We start from the raw sequence: 24,150 nt of genomic DNA, 5'->3' as shown, positions 1-24,150 counted from the left end.
CACTGCATGGGGCTGTGCTCGAGCTTCAGCAGCTCGCTGTTGTTTGGTAGAGATTAAAAAAAAATAACAATTGGTGGTGTCATCAAATCAGTGCAGCCAGTGAAATCAAAGCCTCAAACACCATCAAAGGTCTGCATGTCTCACAGAGGGAAAAACCACAAGAGCAGGGGAATGGCTGTGCTCCCACTGCTGCTTTGATCCCATCGGTGATTTTGGGGAGGAAATCGGATTGCAGTGCTCCTCCTGCCACCCCGAGACACCGAGAGCATCAATAAACAGCAGAAAACAAGGAGGGCGTGCTTCAGGAGCACTTGAGCCTTTGGGATAAGTGTTWCTGGAGAGTTTTCTGGGAACAGAAATCGAACTGAAATCAATGGCAGCGCATCTGCTGTTTAATGACAAGCCGATACGGAGTACGGCGCGTTCTCACCTGCCTCTGTGCTAAGTGGACGAGCTGATCCCGCTGGGAAGTGTGCTCATGAATTACACCCTCTGGAATAGAGGCTGGGAAGTGTGCTCATGAATTGCACCCTCTGGAAGAGGGGCTGGGAAGTGTGCTCATGAATTACACCCTCTGGAAGAGGGGCTGGGAAGTGTGCTCATGAATTACACCCTCTGGAACAGAGGCTGGGATCCCACAAACTGAGCCAGCATCGGAGGAAAAGGCTGTGACCTCGTGGCTGAGGAATGTTCACAGCCGCTGCTGGCGCATATCAGCAGCAGAGTGTGTGCAGAGGGAAATAAGGGCAATTTATCTCCAGGATAGATATGGCACTTCAGTGGGAGATGGGGCTGGATTTTCCAGCAGCAGCTCTGCAGTGCCTGTCCCCAGCTGGAGGCAGCTGTTTGTCATCCCTGTGTTCACCTTACCCCGGCGCTCAGAGTTTGAGTGATGGCTCTGCTCATCCCTAATGTAGATGTAGGGCTGGGTGTCAATGCACTGCCAAGGGTGAGTTGTGGGCATCTCCAGACTCYCTTGGGCTGACATTATTGCTGTATTAGATGGGGAAAACAGGATAAAAAATCTGTGTCAGCCTTGGTAGAAGGAACGATTGTCCATTGCGGTGTGTTGGTTGTCAGTCTGAGCATGGGGTCAGATTAATCCCATTTGGATGGGATGGAGGTCCCAAATAGAGACAGACTGGACAGGATGGTATCCTGGTGTCAGTGCTGTGTGCTCCCAGTGCTCTCCCTATGGAATACCCTGACTTGGAGGGAACACAGCAGATGTTGGTGGAGGTGAGGTGATGCTGCAAGGCTTTAAAGGGCGCTCCTCTGTAAAGGAAGATTAGAAACAGGCTGGAGGCCTATGAGATTGGTCTGCTTCAGCACCTGCACGTCCATTTAATGGCTGAGGGTCAGTATTCAGCGCTGGGGACACATGGAGAAGGTGCAAGTGTCTSARTTAGGYTMGTTTCAGGTGCAGCCGATGCTTTCAGGACATCTATTTGCATAGCTGAGCCAAGTTCTGTCAAGATGGGCACAGTGTTTGCCATCAGCCTAGACAAACCCTGCTTTGGATCTTGAAAAATGGTCAAGGATTTGGGGTTTGCTTCTGTAATGCGTTCTGGCAAGCTGTGGCAGGAGAAGGTGCYTGAATCCAGGCTGAACTGAGCTCTGAATGAACCAATGAGTTGATTTGCATCCTGTCCCATCCCAGCCTTTGGGTTTGTGCAGATCCCACAGTCGTTGGCAGTGGCTGTGAGGGGTGARCCAGGACACCGTGATGCCATTGTTAATATTCAACTGGAGCYATGCAAKATCAGAGCTCTGGTGTCTTGTTCAYRCAATTCAGSTYTTGCAGGYTGTCAGGGTGTYGAGGTGACMTCTCAGCCAYGAGGCCACAGGGGCTCTGCAGCTCTGAGCATGGTGGACGTGGTTATCAGTGCTCTTGTCCTGCATTSAGCACATTTGGGAGTGTCAGAAGTCCATGAGTTTTCAGGAAGGASAGGTGTAATTCACCTGCACAGTCCTGCTCTTGGCYRTGCTCTGCTGGCTGCTTTCCCCACTGAGCTGTCCCACCTGGATCTCTGATGGAGCACCTACTCATGCTTTACAACCAGGAGCTCCTTTTTGGCAGCTCTCCTTGCAGCCTGGCTGTCATGGCTCTCTGCTCACTCTGAAATGCCCTTACAGTGGTCCTGCACTTGTTTGGGGAGAAATTTCCCATTTTTCTCCCTGCACTCAACACTTCTGAGCATCCACAGGATTTCTTACAGCCCTGAGAATGCCTTCCACCAGGAACCTGCCTACACCAAAGTACCCTGGCACAGTTTGAGCTGCAGTTTTGTCTGATCCTTTTAAGAGTTGGGAATGGCTGTTTTGATGTCTGATATCTGTGAACATGAAAGGCTCCTTTCCTTCTAACTGTGCACTGGGCAGGGCAACGCCTGTCTCTCCTAATCAAAAATGTAATCAAAGATCTCACTTCTCGTAAAAAATGTATTAAGAAGAAGRAGAAACGATGCAGCAGATTTCTATTGGCTTCACTGCTGGTTTGCTCTGGTTTCTACTTCTGTGCTGTTCCCTCCTGCCTTTCACAAAAGAACCCCCACTTCAACTTTCCCCGTGTCTTGGCATGTTTAATTGCAAAATGTTGAACTTTGWAAACAAAACAAACGAAAAAAAGAATCATTGTATTTGATTCAAACGAAATATCGATCGTCCTTGAGCTCCCACACCACTGATRTTGGCAACATTTTGTCAGCACCAAGATTGAGTAGAAGGATCACAGCAAGGAAATAAATTTTCCAAGTGGAAAGGAAAAGAAGCTGAGGAAGGAAAATAGCTGTGCCCATCACTCCCTGTCCCACAGCTGCATCTTAATAAATGGTCTGTTGACCTGATGGTAACATTTCCAGTTTACAGAAAGCAGCATTTCCCTCAAACAAGATCCTGATAAAGTGAAACCAGGGAATAGAGGGGGTGGAGGAGAGATTTGCAAAACATGCTGGAGTGAGAAAGTYGGAACATACCGTGTGTGTCTCGGGAGTGAGAACATGTCTCAGCGTGTGAATAAATATATAATGTATAGACATATGCTCTCTCTTCTCAGAAACTCTCYGAGCAGTCCCAGATTTTGCTGCTTTCAGTAGCATGGCAGAGAAAAAGGCAGGGGAAAGTCAGAGCTGGTGATTGAGGGTTGGAGGATGATGGTTTGGATGGAGCATCCTCACTTTCTGAAAAAGGGACTGATCACAAAGAGGATTTTGAGCATCACCCAGGCCAGGAGTGAGGAGCAGGTGGCCTTTGTGGAGAGACACAATGCACTCAGGTTTGTTCATTTTCACCTTGCAGTCAAAAGCTGATGGAGATCAGATTTTCACAGAAATTCAGCTGAGAAAAAAAGAGCATGGGAAGAGGAAATAGGAAAGTGTTAGCACAAAGTTATTTGTTAAATGGATTTTTTATTGTTTTCCATGAAGCCTGCACAGAGCCGTTGTCCTTTTTTTAATTCCTCTTCTGGCATTTGTTGCTCCCTTTTTCACTGCCTCAACAATTCTCCCATTCAAGTCAAAAAAGCTACCTCTGAAAGACCAGTGTAACATTAGCAGAAATTACCAGCAGCAGCAATTTCAATATTCAAATGGACAATATATTTAGTAATAGACTGGGAGTTGCATAAATAGRGTATGAATGCCTGGTAATGAATCATATCAATAATTTTCACATACAGACTGTGCCTTACATTTCTCAAAGGCCTTTACAAATACCAATTGATTCTCACAGCAGGCCTGCTCAGTGGAGGAGTTGTTATTAGTTCTAGTGGAGGGTGAGGATATTGAGATGCAGACAAATGATGCTGCTTGTGTAGTTCATGCTGGGACCCAAAGTGAGGAATAAAGTTGGAAGCTCCTGACTCACAGCTCTTAATCACGGGGCTGTGTGGCTCTCTGTGATTCCTTTGGCTCGGCTGGAAGTGGCAGCCGAGTTATTTTTTTGTCAGACCCCAAAGTCTGGGRCTGATGGGATGTGGGTAAAGGCAGGAGTAATTAATATCCAGTGAATGCAGAACTGGTCTTGATGGAGATGTGYTTTAAGGTTGTAGTCAGGGGTAGCACCCCTGCCCCACACAGGTCAGGGCTTGGASGTTTTTTGACCTATGGAAACATGATTTTCTGTGAAGAAAAATGGCAGCTGATGCAGCCAAACTCCACAAAGAGAAAGGGGCTGGATCCAGCTGAGCTTTGTGATTCTCACCACCTCAGTCAAGAAGGGAAATGGCTGAAGAGTGCCTGAGATGCTGGAAATCTCTTTTCTATTGTAACATCTGACTCAGCACTCACTGCACTGCCCATCCTCTGTTTACTGTTGCCTTCCTTAACTCTGCAGTAAATTGTTGAAGCCTTTAATGTTTCTTCTCCCAGTGACCCCGGGATTGCAGTCAGCGATGAGAAGAAAGGCAGGTTAAACAGCACGTGCCTCAAACAAGAAAAACCTAATTTATCTTTTGCCCTCACGTTGTGCTGAATCCACCCTGGCTGACTCACTGCTCGGGAGAAGAGGACACGCTCTCAACTTGTATAAAACCATGACACGGTGCTCCCAGCCTTATTTTCAAACACGTTTTATTCTGACATTTTGATATTTTGAGTGACACTGTACGCTGAGAAATTGTCTTCAAGCTGGCCGGGGTGGCACTTGGCTTTTTATTTTCTGAGAGGTTACATCSTTTCCAACACATCAGCGTGTTAAGAGCGCTTTAAATTGGCAGAACAACRTGCGCTACATTGCACTTGTCTGTTTGGAATTTCTTCTGCTGTGGCATTGCCCAGTGACCCAAATTTCACAGGTCCTGCTGGTCCCTCATGGTTCTCCACACTCCTAAGCCACTCAAGTCATTTTGTCATCTCACAGAGGGTTTTGTGCTCTGAAACATCAGTTTTTGGGCTGAAAAGATCAATTCTTGTTATCACGTTGCCGGTCCTCCACGAGACTGGCAGGGGAGTGAGGATGGGAGAATCATCCAAGCTCCTCTGGAGCTGAGAGAAATGGGGAATGGCCAACCCAAATTGCCTGTCCAGAGCTGAATTTCTGAGCCACAGCCCCAGTTTGGCAAAATCTGCCTGCTCTTCATAGGAGAACCAGAGGGAGAAGGCGACAACCAGGGACCCACAACCCAAATTTTCCATCTTGGATTTGCAACCTTTGGAAAGAGCATTTGTGTTTCTCAGGGCTGTGCCACAAAGTTTAGCTTGCAAGGTTTAAGAACWGTTTTAACAAGTTTGTTGAGCAACTTCATTGTCTTGTCTTCCAGATGAGACTTGGCCCCATCTACTCATTTCAATCCATTTTTCCCCTCTACCTCCTTATCAATCCATTCAGCATGGAGTTTTTCCTTTCCCTGACCACTTTCTAACTAGATTAATACTATTTTTAAGTGATCTTTACCTGATGTAAATAATATTTCAGTAGTTTAATTAACTCTTTCAGAGAAAAATCTGTATATTAGTGTAAAAAAGGCTTTCTTCTACACATTAACCATGCTCTTTCAGCCAGATTATGTTCTATTCCTCTAGGCTCTACCTCAGGTATTTTCTTCCATGAACTGAGCCTAGCATGTTTAGGGAATAGGGTTTTTTTTTGCCTTTTCCCTTCTTAAGAAAAAGAAAGAAAAAGGAAAACATAGCAACGACAGCATGGCAACAGCAGCTGCAGCACAAAGGAAAAATAGGCAAACAGACTTCCGAAACATATACTCACTGGTAAGCTATTTTTTACTGGTTGGTGAGTGAGTCTGTGGGGGTATTATAACAAAATAAGTGAGAAAATAGCTTACAAATAATTCATAAGTAACTTTAGATGGGAACACATCTTAATGACTTCATCCTCCCAGCTAGCCCTCATGCTGTACGAATCTCCACATGCACCAACTTAAAGGTCACCTCTGATCTGTGCTATTTATGCATTGCAAATTTGTACACAGGCACATATATAGCATTCCATGCAAAAAAAAATAATGTCAGTGGAGCATTAAGGTTAAATAAATAATTATGGGCACCAAAAAACAAAGAATTGAGTGTTCCTGCGCAGCAACTTAAGGATAAATCTGTTTTGTTACATCCTTCTCTGTCTCTGCAGCAGAGAGCAGAGATGTCCCAGCTATGTGGGTGCAGAGAGACCCCACAGCTGGGTGTTTTTGGGGATTTTCAGGAGCTGTCCATGGCACCTGCCTTCTCTGCCAGCCCGTTTTGTGACCCTGGGGGCTTCACTTTGCTCCTCTGGGGACTGCTTTCACCATTTCCCTTTTGTCTGGAGCACACAGATAGGAATCACTGCCGAAGAAATGTTTATATTTGCATCTTTGGGCAGAGCTCAGCCACATGTGGGACAATGTATGTGCTGAAAAGTGACAAAATAATAAAGAATAGCATCTTCCTTCACCAGYATGGTCTAGTGGGCAGCATCCCACTTGAGCTGGAAAAAGATGATCTTCAAGGTCTTTTCCAACTCAAACTATTGTGTGATCCTATGAAATCTTCTGCTTTACTATGCCCTCCCCAAAATGCCCCACTCTCACTGCAGGCCATGAATTCTTTACCTAAATTAAAAATAAACTCACTGAGAGCTTGAGAGAAACAGCCTCCAAAGCACTGAACTCTTTTACAGTTACAGCCTGATCTGTTGTGCTGTGTGAGCCCTTTTTTTCTGTTCATTTATGGTCCATGGGAGACTGAGAGTAAACACAGTCTCTTAAGTCTCCTCCACAATCCCCCTGCTTTTACTGGCATGGAGAGGAGCCCAGCAGCCAAAACTAGACACACTCGTCTTTAGAAACAACACAAATCTGTTTTCCTGGTTAAATAAAGCCATTTGCAGGGTTCTGTTGTGGGAAGGACGTGCTGAAAGGGGCAGTCATGGGGATGAATGGGTTTTTTGTTGGATTGGAGCAGCCCCGTGTACACTGCAGGGCCATTTGCAGGTGCCTGGGCATCACTGCCAGCTTTATCCCCTTCCTGCACCCTTCCACCGAGTCCAGGATTGATTTTGGCAGGATTGAATCCCACATCTCACCCGTTCTCTCCATCCCCTGTGTTTTGGGAATGCTCTGCTTTGCTCTACCCCAGTTTCTTCTTGTCTGTCAGTCCCAGATGGTGCTGGTGCTTCCCTGCCCTTCAGAGGTGTGACAAGCAGCAACATGATGTTTTTCAATTCTCCTCACTGCTGTGGAGTTACTTGTTCTAGAAATTTTGGTGTGTAACTGGTAGGAAAAAAGSTTGGTGATGTTCTCCAGAGGACATGGGGAATGAGGAAACAGCAGCTAAAGTGGTTTGGTTCCCTCTGAGGGTTTTTTTTCAAATGTAGTTGAAAACAAGCAAGTGAAATGAGATGCTTAGAAGCACTTTGTTTGTGAGGTTCCTTCTGGTTTTAAATTACTTCATTTAAACATCTTTGTCCATGAAATCTCCTAGGGAGCTCATCCGCTTGTTTTCTCATCTGCGTCTTCTGCTTTCTGTCTGGTTCTTGCACGAGAGAGAAAGTAAGTGTCTCCTGTACATCTGTATATGCAGAAAAAAATGCAATTGAGTTGTGAAATAGTCTGGTTGAGCAGGACAGAGGTCAGTGATCCAAAATAATCCCAACACCTTAGTCAGGACCTGCTCTGTTCAGTGTTTGCTGAGGTCTTTTCCTGTGGCCTTCTGTAATATCTGAATATATGTTAGTGCTGTTTCTGAATACAGTGTATTTAGAGCACAAATAGCCCAGATTTGAGGCATTTGAGGCAATTCCTCTTGACTCTTTTGCTGTTTTGTTTGTATTTTTTGCTTGTGAAAACAATTCTCAGGAGCATTGTTAGGTGGGTCATAGCAGGAGCACCTCTGGKCGCGCTGGGGAATGTGTGAAAGCAGGTTTTGAGAGCCTTTATTTTCACACCGTGTTTCAGTTCTGTAGTGAAAAATGTTTTCTGTAGTACAAACCTGAAGTCCGTCTTCTTGCAGGTCTCACTCATTGAAATGTAAAAAGAAGTGGGTTTTTTTTTTTTTTTTTATTGAAATGTAAAAAGAAGTGGTTTTTTTTTTTATTTCAGGGGTTTGCTTGCAGTCAGGTTGTGTCACTCCTAGGCAGTGACAGGTCTGATCAGCTGCATGGCAAGCAGCACAAAGTGGGAATTGCTGTTTATTTTAGCAGCTGATGATGTTAGACAGGTAGGATTAGTACAGGGCATATGGCAGAGAGGACAGGTAATGGCACAGCACGGGAAAAAATGAGGAAGGAACAGATCTTTTAGGCACTTCTGTATTGGCAGTTGACCTACAGCTCCAAACAAGCCCGATACACACAACCAGAATCTTTACCATACCCTCTGGTCTGTGTGCTGGGTAATTCCCATGTCCTTCAGCAGGTGGGATAAATGCTGCTGAGTGTGGACATCTGGGAGAGAGAAGCATTTGGAGCCCCCTGAAAATCATCTGAATTCAGGACAGTACTTTAACCTTGAAGGTGTGGGGAAGGAAAAAATGTGTTCCCCCTTTTTGCAGGCAGAACCATCCCCTGCACACACACCTGGGTCTGAATGCTCAACTCATATGTGCTTCTTTCAGCCAGAGGCAGAGCATCCTGCAGCAGGAGAGGATGTCACAGTGGCTTTGTTGCTGCAGCACTGTAACCACAGACAGCCCAATTACTTCAAATGGGCCTCAGCCRGTTCATTCATATTTGATTAAGAACTTTTTGAAAGATAGGCATACAGAGCTAAGAGCTGGCTCCAGCCTTAGTTATTTACATCAGGATGGGGTGATAAAATCTTTTATTAGTGTCAGTGTTTAAATATTTTGGCTCTCTATTCCAATATTGTGGCAAGAAGGAGCCATATGTGTTCCTAGAAAGAGAGCCGAGCGCAGCCGTTAATCAGGAGAGGATCTATTAATGTATTAACATTCAGAATAATGAGCAAAAACCAGCATGCAGTTTCACAGAGACTAACACATAGCTTTAGTCTGCAGTTTTCAAGTGTTTGGAAAAYGTTGTGTTCCTCCATCTTTTTAAAACTGGTGCTCTGCCAAAAGAAGTTCTCTCGTGTTGTTAATTTTAGAAAGGTTAAATCTATTTACARAAGCAAACATAGCATGGAGTGCTAAAAACCAGGAGGATGTGGGCACTAACAGGCTCCCAGGCTTCAGAGTTCACAGTGGGAGCTGATTTGGCAGGGAAACTCTTAGGCTTGTCCTTTCCTTCCCTTAATGCTGTGCTGAGGAGGGGACAAGATTAAAAGTCCAAGCTCTGGACCAACTCCCCATCACCACCTTTCTCCAGAAAACACTGGACAACATGTGCATCTCTGCAGATTGCACCAGGCTTGAGAGAMGCTTGCCCAAAGACTTGGCACAGGAAAAGGGCAAATTTTAAAGAGCTCCAGAGTGGGAGAGATTGCTGGTTGAGCAGCTTGCGTGCCTCGAGGTCATTGCTAATGAGCAGCATCTTGCCTAAAGAAGTGAACATTTCATTTTAGCGCYGCTATGAAAAGCAGCCTCCCCTTTGCATCCCACGCTGCTGCCCAGCTTTGCTGTAGCATCTGGAGCAAGGCTGCACCAGGAAGGGAAGGAAGCCCTCTGAAAGGATGTGCAAGGATGCTGAAGTGGTTGGTAGCAGAGCTCAGACGAGAGAAGCTGGAGCATGACAGCTGTTACCAGATCATGCAAAAAGCCTGCCAGCAAAAATGCATCAATTTGTGTGATATCCGGGTGTCTTGTCTTCTGTTTTCATAATTGCATACATGGTGTCTGCATAAATCTCTTCCCCCCCTGCACTTGCAGCGCAAGGAGCTGAGTGGCAGAACAGCAGCAGGAAGAGACAACCAGTGAGATGTGTGTCAGAACAGGATGCCCAGGGCCCCAGGCACATCCCTCRGAGGCTGCTCCAACACGGTGCACTCGCTAAACACAAACCCTTCTCCTTTTCCCTTCGGGGAGAGGAGCATGTTCATCCAGACATGAGAACCAGCAGTGCTGTCTTGCCATGTTCTTCAGGAGGTTAGTGCCAAATGACAGCACAGGCAGCAGCAGCAGGAGCTCTCAGCAAATGCGTCATAGCCCAGAGGGCTCTGTGTCCCCCTGAGGGATACAGTACAATTTCTCCTGCTGTTTCAGTGAATASTGAAATCTTCCTGTTTATTCGCTCCTTAGCTGCAGCCTCTGTCTCTTGGGCTTTCTTCTTACGGTGAGCTCAGGCTGCTCAAGGAGAGGGGAGTTSTGTCCCTTTGTTTCACATTGGGTTTTACCATTAAAAGCCCATTTCCAGAAAGCTGGACATACCCAACCTGCACAGGCCAGTTGACTGATTTCCTTATTTTCTTGTTCTTTGAGGCTTTCCACCTGTGGACTAAAACTCTGGTTGAATAACTCCACAAATCGAATTACTGGTAACATCAGCTCCATGAACTCAGGACTCTTGAAATGAAGAAAGAAATGCTGACATTTAAAAAATAATAACATCTTCTTCTCAGTATAAACTTTTGTGGCTATAGATGCAGTCTGAGAAATGTGCTTCCCACCTGTGAAGTTGTGAGCTGTTAAGGGTTAAAATTCATTCTTGAGGACACAAGAAAATAATTTTGCAYGTTCASGATCAACTTTCTTCTTTGACTTGCTGGGTAGTGACAACTCAGGCTTACTTTGGTCCTGCTGACAGTCGTGCTGATGACAGCGATTTCAAATGAAGAAAAACGAAGAAARTGTGAGCCAGCAAAAAAGCAAGAGCACTAAAAGCACCTTCCTCAGCTCACACTAMCATTGTGACATTTGGTTATTGATGTTGCAACGGCCACTAATGTTATTCCCAGGGCCAACACTTAAATTCCACTTTGGTAGATCATAACTGCAAGCAAGTCACACGGTCCCAAAGGAAGGGGCAATTATTGACCAATTCTTCTTGCTGTTGGATGAGTGGTGGCTTTGGTCTGTGCAGTGCTGGCTCTGTGCAGAGGTGACTAATAYGTGTCACCAATTTCCTCGATGTGAAGCTTAAACCTGCATTTTAGCCCGGGGTGCCAGACTATGACAAACCAGAGCTAGAAGAGGATAATGAATAAACATGGTGAGAATTTCAGCTGTAATCTGCCATCAGGTCCATCTGTTACTSCTTCCCCCACAAGCCTTGCAAGCTCAATGAGCCGGGAACGGGCATGCTCCATGTGCTGTCCCATCCCTCAGCCACCCAGCTGAGGTCTAATTGTCTGCTTGTCATTAACTTTATCACTTACAGTCTCTCGAGCCATTGCTGGTCACAGGATCTCCTTCAGTTCTTTAGCCTTCCATCCACCCTTCTCATGGCAAGATTTCCAGAAGAGTGCTAGAAACATGATGAGGATAAATGTATTAATCACAGTGTCTGCAGTGTGGCAGAGCAGCAGTCACTCCAGATGTGCCTCCCAGGCATGTGTCCTCTGCTCATTGAACCATTCCCAGGCACTCTCCCTCCATCTCATGCAAGGTGAGGTGCCCAGCTCCCAAAMTCAGGAGTTCATTTCCAGTTGGCAACTGGTGAGTCCTGAAGCCTGCATGACCTATTTTCACTCTATGTCACGTGCAGGCACTTCAGAAAGGAATTTTGGGTTTTTCTGCTGATTTGCTCTGATCCAGAGGCAGGAAAGCAGAGGTTCTGAGCAGGACCATGATGCAGGAGCAGCGTGTCTGATGTGACTCAGTGAGAGATGGAGGCTCCAGCAGGCTCTGTCTGTTGGGGAGCAGTGGTTTGCTCTGGGGAGGGGGTGATTATCTCCCAGGCAACACTGCAGCTTCTCAAGGTGCCATCAGGATTCTCCGTGGTTCCAGACGTCTCTCACTGGTGCAGGGTTTGGCAAACATCTCTTACAGACCTCMTGCTCCAGGCTGCAGTTCACAAGTGGAGTATCTCCCTTCCCTAGGAACAGGCCGTCTTAATTACAGCCCACACAGATGATTTTTTTTTTGCRTTTCTCCCATAGGTGCTTCCTTCTCATGTTCCAGAAACTTGGTGTTCTTGGTTTACTGCTCCTCTGTTCCTTCCAGCTCGGAGAGCTTCCAGCAAGGGAGATGGAGAGGAATGTGATGAGAGCAGCTTGGCTGGTTAATGAGCTCCCTGTCTGACTGAGGGATTCTTGAATGCTGCTTTCACCTGCCCATCCCTGGTATCTCTCTTGAGCTCTCTGCCTTCTTCTGCCTCTCCTGGGGGCACAGTTTGGAATCTGAGTTGAGCTGCACCTACTTTCCCCTTTGTGCCAAGCCATGTTCCTGGGGTTCAGGTGGGGAACAGAAACTGCCTCTGGATGGCAGGGCTGGAGAGCCTGAGAATTTGGCTGGAAAAAACAGAACTTAGAAAACACCCAKTCCCTCGCATCCCCGGCGACAACTGCAGAGTCACTGCGGAGAAAGTAACGGGAGATTTTTCTCTCCCTAATTTATGTCTCTCCTGCATATGGCTTGTGCGGAGTGGCCGATGTTACAGACAGATGGGCTGGCATTTTACTAGACAGAACACATGGGCTAGATGTTGTTAATGCTTGTTAGCTCCTCACTCTGCAGCTTGACCAGTCCAACACGGTCACCTCGCAGATGGTCCAGCCCCGCCGTGTGGTGTGACAGCAGCTGGGATAACGTGCCTTTGGCTGCCCTTTGCAAAGGGATTTGGTGGAGGTCAGAGAGAGCCGTGCCTGTGGGATGGGCACAGCATCCTTGTGTAGCAAGGAGAGATGCTGATTTGTAAAGATCCTGAGATTTTGTGGGGGTATTGGCTTTAAAGGCTTGATGTCATAGTTTGGGKTTTTGTATGGAATGGGTGTTTTGTGTTGGAATAATTCTGTGAGTCCTGTGCCTTGTTCCCACCTCTACTCCTTCTTGCTTGATGCTTATAAGCATATTTGGCTGGTGGACACAATTTAGCAGATCTGAGTCTGTTAAAAACTTATAATTTATGACCTCAAGCTCTGACTACAGCCGGCTGCCAGTATTAGTTTGGAGTGACATCCCATGTGATTTTCCATTCTCTGTGATGTGAGTAGTCTGCTGTGATTTACTCTCACCAGCCATGTGTTCAGTGGAACCATTTTTAGGCATCACCTCAGCAGATCTCCACAGGGTGAGTGTCCTTGGTGGCTGGTTTGGAGATCCCGTCAGAATCTGTGGAAGCAAAAGCAGATGCTCTGGGTGAATCATTCCCGTCGCCACCTTCCCTCTTTGACAATGTTCAATTTGCAGCATAATGGTGGGAGCCTGAATGAATCCTACAGATGAGACAGGGAATTTCAGTTTCAGCGCTTGTTCTCTGAAAAACTCTCAAAGCACTTTTGGAAAATGCATGGGTATTAATCCACACTGAGCAGTAGTTCTTCAAACCTATGATTTAAATTGGATATATTTGTCTCTGTCTGTCCTGAACTGTTCAGTAACATTAATGCACCCTGATAATAGCTGTCACATTTTACCCCGGGGGTTGTTCCTCAGTGATAGGTGAAATCACAGCAGTTCAAAGGCCTGTCTTCCAGGATGAAAAGCTCTATAGGAATATTCAGATATAAAATAGTAATAGTATGAATCAAAAAATATGCTTCCCTTATTTTAAAGCCTTTGATCTTATTTTTATGGCATCGCATTTGACAGTCTAGAGGGCATTAACCTGCAGGAGAAACCTTTTGARAGAAGGTGCTGAGTCGTCCTCTGCTGCACGGAGCACTGTCCCCCAGGATTAACACATTTCCCCCACAGAGAGGGGTGCAGCCCTTCAGCACGAGTCCCTGCTCTTTTTCACGTTTCATTTTTGAGGTGAGGTGCGGGAGAKCTCACCCAGATCCAAACAGGGGAGAAGCTGGTGCTGCACACCCCACTCTGTGTGCAGAACATCCAGGACCCATCACTGCTGCCCTTCATGTACACAGCTCCTGGTTCTGATGGAGATGGAAGAGCATGAGCTGACCTCTTGTTCCAAAAACATTCTGGGGTTGCRGTTCATCTCAGCGTTGAATAATAAGAAAGAGAAAGGAAATGTTTGCTATAAATCTCAGTGCACACAGGGCTGCTTCTCACTTACCCCATCCCAGCATTCAATTTTCTTCTTGGCATTGCCAGGCATTTGCTTTTCTTTGCTCAGCAGCTAAAAGCAGCTTTTTCATTACATTTCCTGGAAGGCCCTTTACAGGCATCCATCCCTGTCTGCCTCATAAATTCACTTTATATACCACGCTGGTGACATGGAGGTCAGAGGTCTTGGCAAGAAACAATTATTATAAAGAAGTGCTCTTCTTCTTTGGGTTGCAATGAGGATATTAAAGACGGGGAAATTTTGCTGCAGACAAGGAATGGTCATTTTTGAAAGGGAGGTGGCTTCACTGATTAAATGCTGCACATTCTGTGAGAGCCACCATGGGCAGGTGTCCTGTCAGACCAGCTGGAACCTGCCAGTTACCATGAAAAAAAAGGAAGGAAACCAGTAAACAGTTTGCTAAATAACCTCATAAATATTTCCAGTCATAAGCACATCTTGTGGTTTAATTTTGTGCTGGGTTGTTTTTTTTTTACCTTAATATTTCCCTAATTTTAAATGAACGGCCTGTAATTAAAGTGATTTAGAGGCTACCTGGGGACCTGGTATTTGAGCAGTGCATGATGCTTAGGAGAGATTGATTGGTGAGGCATAACTCAATTGGGGTATTTTGATAATGATATCATCACCCGAGAGAGCCAAGTTTGAGCAATTAAATCTCAAACCCTCGTGTTTGGGTTGTTATAAGTTCAGCAGGCAGTTTCTGCATGTGCAAACACACACACACACACACACAGATATTTTCTCCGTTTTCTTTTTTTCTGGACACTCCAGTTTTTTGGCTGGCTCTGTGTGTGCTGTGCTGTGTCTGTCTGTGTGTGTGTCTGTCTGTGTGGGGTGACCAGAATTGGTGATTTAGAAGCTGTGCAGACCCAGAGGGAGGGTGCCAACCCACTCAGCATCACCACTCTCCCCCCTCGGCATCTGCACGTGGACGAGGCGGCCTTTGAYATTTAGAAAAATCTCAGCATCTGAAGCAAGAGGCAGAAACAAAAGGATTTTCTCATTTAAAGGTCAGAGCCAGCAGCTCCTTGGAGGAAATTTTCGAGGAGGTTTGTTGGACTGTTTTTTGGCAGGGTTTGTGGGTGTCAGTGGGTGCTGTGGGGAAGGGGAGGAGGTTTCAGTGTGCCCAAGGCTCACAGGGTGATGGAGCTGCAGAGCTTTTGGGAGGTGATGGAGTGGAACAGCCAACCCTAAAGGCTTTTGCTGACCCATGAAGGCTTTGGGAAGAAGGAGGGACTGCCCCACATGAAGAGGAGGTCTGAGTGATTCATGTGATGAAGGCAAATTGCCAAAGGGATCCATCAGGGGGGGAGATGGGCATAGCCCACAGCAGAGCAGATGGTACTGCCTTCAATGTGGGGTGAGAACACCCCAAGCAGAAGGGGGAAAGAGGCCACAGAGTGCTGGAGCAGCCTGTGGACGTGCAGGGAGCAGGGAGAAGCTCAGTGTGGAGTGTTGGGTATGAAGCCATGGTGTTCCTTCCCCTGGTCACTGTGTGTGCTCAGAGCCACCGTCCGTGGGGACACAGCACAGACAGTGATTTATGGAAGGAGCAGAGCAGATGAGATGGGGCCTTCGAGATACATTCACTGGGTAAATGTCACCAGGCAATGATTCACTTGCTCCTTTTGACCCCTAATACATCTTAGCCTTGGAAAGCGCCGTCTAGCAAGGCCAGGCAGCATCTGCAAAGCAAAGCTTTGTCACCACGCCAAGGAGTGGCTCTGGCAGCCCTGCCAAAGCCCTGGGCTTCATCCTTGCCCATGCTGTGGAGGTGTTTGAACCTCCTTTGTTCCCCAGCTGAGACACAACTGTCCTGCCTGCTGTGCCTGGCACAAAGCTGCACCATCCCTGTTGTCAGCTTGCCCAAACCCATTCAGGAGCTCCACCTGCAGCACTGGAGGTGTGCGTTTGGAGTTGCAGGAACACGTGTCCTGCGTGGATTGCATCCCCAAAGGCAGCTGTGCTTTCTCAGTGTGAAAATCAGGGGTAGRAAATCCTTGCTTTATGTTGAAATCTCAAATTGTGTTGAATGCTGGAGCCCTTTTTTCGCTGTTGCTGCATTTCTACTCAGTGCTTTCTCATGATAACCCATCCCCGTGTCAGCTCTCTCCTTGGGGAATGCAGCCACTCTCTTTCCAGTCTTATTCCAGTGTGTGCAGGTCTGCATGACCTTACACTCAACCTGTGTTTTTCAAGAAACATCCTTTGTGTGATTAAAGTCACGCTGCCTGCCAGTTTATAGCCGATGGTGCTTAAGTTCTTAGCTACCAAAATGTGTCAAAGAGAAGAGGAAATGGGTGTGCAGGAAACTCAAAACTGGTTGGAAGTGCACTTCTGAGCCATGTGGTGGCTTGTGAGTGACTAAAGGAGACACTGTCACACTTTTCACAGATCTCCCCCTTGGGGGCTGGAGGAAGCAGAGAAGGAAATGCTGAGTTTTGGCTTTCAGGGGAGGCTTGTGTGCAACAGCAGCACGGGTGCAAGGAGCCATCAGTGCAGGCAGGAGCCCTGTAGGTGTCACATTGAAGTGGCAGCAGTTGAGAGTGCCTGTTACAGTCCTTATGTTGCAGTTTTACGAGCCTGGTTCATCCAGCTGCAGGTCCATCACCCAGCAGGGACATTTAGGAACTCCTGTTGTTCCTCCACATCATCTGCATTGTCTGCTCCTCCTCGCCAAGACAGTCCCCGTTGGAGAGAAGAACCCGCTTTCCTACCACGTTGGTGGTTATTTGAGAGATTTTTACATGTATATCTAAGCTATAAAGCCTTGAATAATTTACTGGTTTCCAGGGTTAAGAGGAAGATTTATGATGTTTCCTCCTGGCAGGCGGCTGCTGATCTTGATTCCCCTGAAGAAACAGTTGTRCTAACAGCTCCTTCCTCAGAGCAGCTACTCCAGGTTTGTGTTGTTAAACAGACCAGAGTGTTGTGGTTTACAACACACAGAGAGATCTGCCCCCTGATGTGCTGTGGGGTAGCACAGCCTGAGAGGAGACAAACCCTTCAAACCTACAATGAGGGTCACATCCCACCCAYCCCAGCAGAGCAACGCAGGGCAAACAGTGATTTCCTCTGCTTTTCTAAAAAAGGTCCCCACAGCCCTTAAATCAGACTGAACTGGCAACAGAGCTTAGCAAAAGCTGAAATCTTTCCTTTTGCAAGTATTTGAGATCTGAATAAAACATAACAGAGACCTGAATCTGGGTAGTTTAGCGAGCCAGGCAGACTTTTACCATGAATTAGAAGAAACCAATATGTACTGAATACCTGGGAGATGGTATTCTCAGAGTGCTCAGCTGCAGCATCCCAAGCTGCTCTGTGCTCAGGGAAACTGAGGGTGAGGAGGGAATATTTACATCTCTAGTGAAGCTCTGCCCCTGTCTGGCTCAGCACAGAGGGAAAGGGGGGAGTGAAGTGTGATGGTGGTACCCAAAATGTCCTCTTGTATTGACTCCTCTGTTGACTCTGGGGTGGATGAGGATACTCATCTTTGCCTTTGATCCCATGGATTCAGTTTAACTCTAAAAGGTGATGCTTTTCCTTTCCCCCTTCTCTTTAAAACCCACAGCACACTATAGCAATGGTATCACAGGAGTGCTGGGCACAGAGCAGTTAGGGCTGGGTTTGAACATACTCTGGTCTCTCCCACCCCATTCCCACTTCTGGTCTGTCCCCATGGACCAGTGACACTTGCATTTTATTCCTAGATKGGCTGGGGTGGCTTTTGGCTTCATCTAAGCTTGGAGTTTTAGGGAATGCATCAGCAGAGTGAATGGTGATTGCCTTGCATGGAGTGCATTGTGAATGGTTGGTTTGTGCTGGCACCTGCAAGTTCYTGTCAACAAGAGCTGTGTCCAGGAGTTTGCCTTTGAGGGTTGAGATTTTTGTTTTATTAAAAAAAAACAAACAAACCTAATTTAGAAGGGGTGGAGGGAATCCTAGCTATGAACAATGAAGAGGAGGACTTGAGTGCCCTTGAACCACTGGAAATTTCATCTTTCTTCTTTTCAAAAATCCAGTTTTTAGAGCYGGAGTCACAGGCATGTTCTGCATTGATCCAGAACGGTGTGAAACACCARATCCTGCAGCAATCACTTCACAGAGCATCCCCCCTGTGTCCTCCCCATCAGTGTTSCTGTCACCCCTGGGCATCCCCTGCCTTGCTCTGATCCCCTGCTCCCTCCTGCTCCTGCTCTGGGCACTTCCCTCTCTGCCAGCAAGTGCAGCAGGCAGGGTGCAGGCTGCCTTTTGAAAAGAAATCCTGTGAATTAATGGGAACATATTGCTATTATTTCATATAATCACTTTATTTGTAAAGCACAGGCTGCAGAGGTACTCCCGCTGTTGAACCCAAAGCAGCAAATCTATCTATATAACCCAGTCTATACTACATTATGAACAGATGGGTGAAGAAAAAAAAAGCAATAAAAACAAATAATAAGAAAAGTAACAATGATAGCAATTTTAAAACACTCCTAGGGAAAAAAAAAAGAAAAGAAATTTCTTCATTTTTTAAAAGCAGTGTGAGATTGAATGAGCTGCACTGCAAATGCATCCATCCTCTAAGTTCACATGTAAACATCTCCTGGCAGAGGAAGAATTGYTTTTTTTCCAAGTGGCTGCCTTCTCACCTTGTGCCTGTTACAGAAGTGATCATAAGAAACCTGGGTGAGATATCTGGGGTTTAGAAGCATTTGGGGGTTTTCTTTGATTTTTTTTGGCATTCCTGGGGAGACAGAGGCCATGGGGGTGAGGGGGAGGATGGTGCCTCCCATGGCAGCTGAGAAAATTCAGTGGGAAATAGCAATCTCCTCAGAAGCACATATTTGTCCATGTAAYTTCCTCTGAACATAACTCTTCTGCCTCTGCTGCAGGAGGAAACTTTGGTTATGAAGAGTAATAGAGAGAAACTACCATTAATCTCAAAAAAAGAGAAGATATTCAAATGTAGCTCTTACCCCCGACACCATTGAGCTCAAAGCAGAGGAAATCTAAAACATTTATGTTGCTCTGTTTCTGAGGTCATAAAACACAAGCAAATGGTCTGGCACTGGATGCTAAATTTCTTAAGGAATTTACTTTAATTAATTAAACTAGTAAACCAATTAATGGATTTGCTTGTAAATTCTTAGAAAATTAATTCTGTGCCCAAAGAGTGTTTTAAATCTGCGAGGGAGGCTGTGTGTTTCACACAGAGCTTGAATTCCCATTTCWGATGAATCCAACTCGGCGCTGAGAGAGTTGGAGACACAAGCGATGCATTCATAATGCTCGGACCTTCCTCCAAAGCTGGCACTCCCCAGCAGCTGAATCCAGGGAGGATTAGCAAAATAAAACCTGTGCAGCTCCTGCACTTTCTGCCACAGCATTTCATGGCACCTCTGGCTTTACATGAGCTGGGATTTTTGTTCTTCTTCGTGCCCCCAACTGGTTCCTTCATCTGTCATCGYTCCCCTCTTTGATCTGGCCCAGTGGTTCCTCAGGTAGCTCCAGCAAGCAGGAGATCAAAGGATGGGATTTGATGGAAAACAACCCAGCCAAAATGAAGATTTAAACAAAAGGCTAAWTCACTTTTGCATGTGGAAGCCTTGTTCTGAATCCCTGCCTGGCTCAGGGATGACGGGGCCATCCTCAGGACCTCGCAATCCAAAGGGACCCAAACGTGGAGAGTTCATAATCAAATGTGTCCAGGCTCCTGAGAACAGGAAATCAGAAGGAGGAAGGGTCCCTGGGGCTGTCAGCATCTACAGCCATGTTTTCCCATCCCATGGCAACCCTCCAGTTTGGATTTTGGCATCCTTTGATTGAGGAGGGGGCTGCAGGCCACGCCTGGCACTGCCTGTGCTGTCCCAGCTGGGCTCCGACAGGAAGCAGAGCTGCAAAGCAATTAGGAAWGGGAGTATTTTGAAGAGGAAAATGGCAGGGGAAAAAAAATTAGCATTTGCACTGTGATGTTTTTGTTGTTTATTAATAAACAAGCCGCTTTCGTGCCTCCGGGGGCAGGAGAGGCTTCAAGCATTCCTTATTTCTGTTGCATTTAGCTTTTTTTTTTGCTTGTTTTATATGTTACAGGAGATTTGTAATGTCTTCCCACATGTTGAGTTTCCTTATTTTCTTGAGAGCATCTCTGGAATTGTTCCTTTGGAGGTTTGGGCTGTGTGCTGCCAGGCTGATTTTAACACTTTAGGGATGCAGGGTGGCTCAGTACTCATTGGGAAGGAGTTTTGTTAATTAGGAACAGGTCTGCTTCYTCCTACRGAATTASCATGACTTCAGAGGTGATGTTTTCRTGAAGARWAAACCCTTGTGCAGAGCTCCTGCCACTCCAGGTGGTGTTGGTGACAGTGACACTGATGTGGGCACCCCTGTTTTGTCAGAACAGACTTTTTTCCAGGCTGGTCCCACCCCTCATGTCCCCATCACCACATTTGTCACCAGGGATGGCTCTCACAGGGTCCTGCATGGGGACATTGGAGCRCAGCATTCAGGAACAGGTGGCACATCCTTGGTGCCAAATGATGCTTCAGAGTGGCACTCCTCTGTCACAGGAGGTGAATTAAAACCTTGTTCTTGTTTTTCCCATCAGGCCTCCAGCTCCTCCGGTGGGAAAATGCAGCTCCTGGAGACGGARTTCTCCCGAACCATCCGGGAGCTGATCGAGCTGCACCTTCTGCGCCAGGACAGCATCCCAGCCTTCCTCAGYGCCCTCACCCTGGACCTCTTCAGCCGCCAGACCATCGCTTAGTGTCCCACTGCCAGCTCCACGCAGGGTTTGGCCCTCCTGGGCAGGACACTGGAGGTAGAGAGGAAAAGTTCTGGTGTTCACCATCCTTAGTTTGTGGTGTTGGGTTGCTTCTGTTTTGCAGGGAATTCCTTCTTCTTCCTTCTTTCATGCTGATTCACAAATCTCACCAATTCCTCTGAAAAGCATCATTTTCCTCCTGTGGGAAGGCAAGTCTAGCTCCATCCTAGGGCTCTCCTGTGTCAAGACCCAATCCCTGCCTTTGAGCTGGGCCTTGTGTTCATCACTACCCAGATTCTCAGCATCTGCCTGGGAATATGGTGGGAACTGCTGGTTTGGGGTGCCCCAGCATCACCATTCACAGCTCTTCCCAAAAGGATCCCCCAAATCTGGGCTTCAGCAAACAGACAAACCTGCACGAGGCTGGGCTTCCTGCCCATGGCTTTCCTCTTTTAATGGGATCCAAGGGCTTGTCCTCAAGGACAGGGACCCAGGGAAAGCCTCTTGCTCTTGCAAACAGCTCATCACTCAATAGCAAAGTTGCAATTATTTTTAAGATATCAGTGACCTGAGTCTGCCATCACTCAGCAGACAAGCATAAGCACAACTGGCCATCAGAAACCCCCGTCCCCATGCTCAGTCACTGCCATGYTTTTGGTTCCTCACCGAGATTTCAGGGCTCTTGGTTACCTCAGGACTGTAGAAAGTGGAAAGGAGCAGTTTGGGGTGTGTTCAATGYTGGTGGCTTTATCCTGCTGCCTGCCACCACTCTGTGGGTATCTGTTTTGGAATGTGTCCCTCCTCCTCCTCCTCCCCTCCTTGGGGACATTTTGTGTTATAATGATATTGCTCTTCTGTCATAAGAATAAAGTGTCACTCCCCAGGCTGGGCGTATGACTCTTATTTGGGATGCACACTGTGCCTTGCTGCACTCTCCCACGTGTAGAGGATGATCATGAATTKTCCATCGATGGTCTGATGCTGGTACAAGGGAAGACATCATCATTTCTGTTTTTCCAGGCAAATCTCATTAAAGAATTAAAGAATTATCAGTGGTTTGGGTTGGRAGGGACCTYAGAGATAATCTAGTTCCAATCCCCGTTGCATTAAACTAAATCAGTTTTTTTATAAACTTCTATGTATATTGATTTCCTGCTGATTTCACCAACACACTCCCTGAGCTTGGAGAGGAGGCAGCACTGAGCAGGCTCAAAAGTTACCTGAGATACTTGCMGTGACTGCAGGGTTGGCCAGGCTTGCTGGACTCACTTGGAGACCTCTTGATGTGTCCACAGCCATGGCAAACATCCACTCTCAACCCCTTGATCAGAGCTGGAGCGAACAAAAATGAGCTCTGGTGAGACCACAGCCCCAAATCTCCCCAACACTCCCCTCTGCCGGGAACCACAGCAGCGAAAATTTGTCATTTTTTCTCTTTTGCTCCAAGAAGCCCTGGTGGAAGATGAATTGCCTGGCATGCTGTGCCAGGGGAAGGCTGCCTGATTCATATGCACGGCGTGGCACGGAGAGTCGCCTTCCCCAGTCATGGGGAAAATGAATCGTGACGTCAGCCGCATTCAGCTTCGCCGCCAACACAATAGCAGATCCTGGCTGCCGTGGAAAATTTTTTTCTCCTGGCTCCTTGCGGGAGAAATGAAGTAATTAATAAGTTTACAATAAACCCTCTATCTTAGCAAAACACAGGTGAGGCGAGAAGCGATGCTGGAGAGCGACAAGGGAAAAAAACGTGTTGAGCCTGTTGGAAAGTTGCCTCCCGAGAGTGAAGGGATAATAAAGTTGGGAGAGAACACACAGTAGGCTTCGAGATGCCTCTGGTGGGGAGGAGACATGAATTAYTGCTCTGCTCCCCCAGCAAAACTGATTTGTTCAGCTTAGTTTAGTGCAGCAGCAGGCTGGGAGGGGTGTGTGGTGAGGATGGGTGCTTGGCTCGGGGTGCTGGCGTGGGGCAGCACCCATCCGTGGCTTGGGGAGCTGCTGGGTGAGTGTCCTGCTTTGGCCAGCAGCATCCCTGCCCTGCTCCTGGCATCGTGCTCGGGGCACTTTTGGGAAGTTTGACTTGTCTAAGGCTCACCCAGGGAAGCCTGGGAGTTGTTCATGGGGAGGGTGTGATCATTGCAAAACCACTTAGGGGACACCTGTGGGACACGGAGGAGAGACTCTGGGACTCTGGAGTTTCTGGTTCCAACACTGAATTCAGGATGAAGCCCCAAMCCTGTGGCTGTACCTGACACCACASCAGCTCCCATCTCTGCCACTGTCATTATCCTGCTTGTCTGAGCCAGGAGGGAGCTGCAAGGAATAACTGACACTGAATTCACAGTGATTGCTCTTCCTTTATGAGCTGCATGGGCTCTGCAGCCCATCAAAGGTGCTGCCACCATGTTCCCCACCCTCTGCATCCCCCTCCATGGGTGCAGCCCCCAGGGCAGTGCAAACAGAAATCCCAGTTGTCACCATTCAGCTCATCATTGACAAAGCTCCATCCCTGTTTTTGGAAAATCCTTTTAGAAAATCTTGGGAGGTGGGTAATAAATACCCAGTTGGTTGGAGGGGAGAGGTGGGAGCGCTCACAAGCGTGTGTGTGCTCGCTGGGTTTATGTGCTGTGGGCTGTAAAATGTGATTTATTGGTGCTGGGCTGCAGGGGTGTGTTTGTGTGTGTGAGCACCGTCTTGTTTACTGCCTGAAGCTCCCTTCACTCAAACTTCTCATGAGTCCCCACTGCTCTGCAAACCAGCCCTGTCCATCTGTGTGCATCTACAAACCCCAAACATGAGTCCCTGCTCCTCTGCAAACCAGCCCTGTCCATCTGTGTGCATCTACAACCCCAAAAGTGAGTCCCTGCTCCTCTGCAAACCAGCCCTGTCCATCTGTGTGCATCTACAACCCCAAACGTGAGTCCCTGCTCCTCTGCAAACCAGCCCTGACCATCTGTGTGCATCTACAACCCCAAACGTGAGTCCCTGCTCCTCTGCAAACCAGCCCTGTCCATCTGTGTGCATCTACAAACCCCAAAAGGGCACAGAGCTGTGGGTGCTGCTGGATGGTCCATGCAGGCAGCAGAGCTCTGGGCACATCTCTGACCCTGGAGCCTTCTGCTCCTGCTTGGTGTCTCCTGGCTCTTGGAGTTGTTTTTTGTGTTGTCCTGGAAGCATGTGATGCCTGAGAAGGAATCTTTTGGTATGAGCCACAATAAGTTTGGAGTTTGTAGATGTTGGCTTTGGATTTTCTCCGTGTAACTCTAGAGGAGGAAGGGAAGGAGGAGGGGGAARAGCATGGAGCCATGGTGGAGGTGGGTACCTGGAGAATGAAGGGCAGGAGCAGAGCAGGGGGTGGGTGGAAGAAACAGGGAAGGAAGAAGCATGGAAGG

General features: G+C 47.2%; 1 protein-coding gene across 3 annotated transcripts in view; it reads left to right on the top strand.

Annotated features, from left to right (window-relative positions):
* LOC130581620 (mitotic spindle assembly checkpoint protein MAD1-like) overlaps window positions 1-21,644 on the top strand; it is a 115,941-nt gene extending 94,297 nt beyond the window's left edge. For all 3 annotated transcript variants that reach the window (XM_057379854.1, XM_057379855.1, XM_057379853.1), the window contains one exon: window positions 20,606-21,644. In XM_057379854.1, the coding sequence (XP_057235837.1) occupies window positions 20,606-20,764 (159 nt within the window). In that variant the 3' untranslated portion in view covers window positions 20,765-21,644. The remainder of the gene's footprint in view (window positions 1-20,605) is intronic.
* The last annotated feature ends 2,506 nt before the right edge of the window (window positions 21,645-24,150 follow it).

The sequence above is a fragment of the Malurus melanocephalus genome, unplaced genomic scaffold (genome assembly GCF_030028575.1).
Source record: "Malurus melanocephalus ecotype Western Australia unplaced genomic scaffold, MMel_1.1 scaffold_425, whole genome shotgun sequence".
Lineage (NCBI taxonomy): Eukaryota > Metazoa > Chordata > Aves > Passeriformes > Maluridae > Malurus > Malurus melanocephalus.
This window is presented reverse-complemented; position numbering and strand designations above follow the sequence as displayed.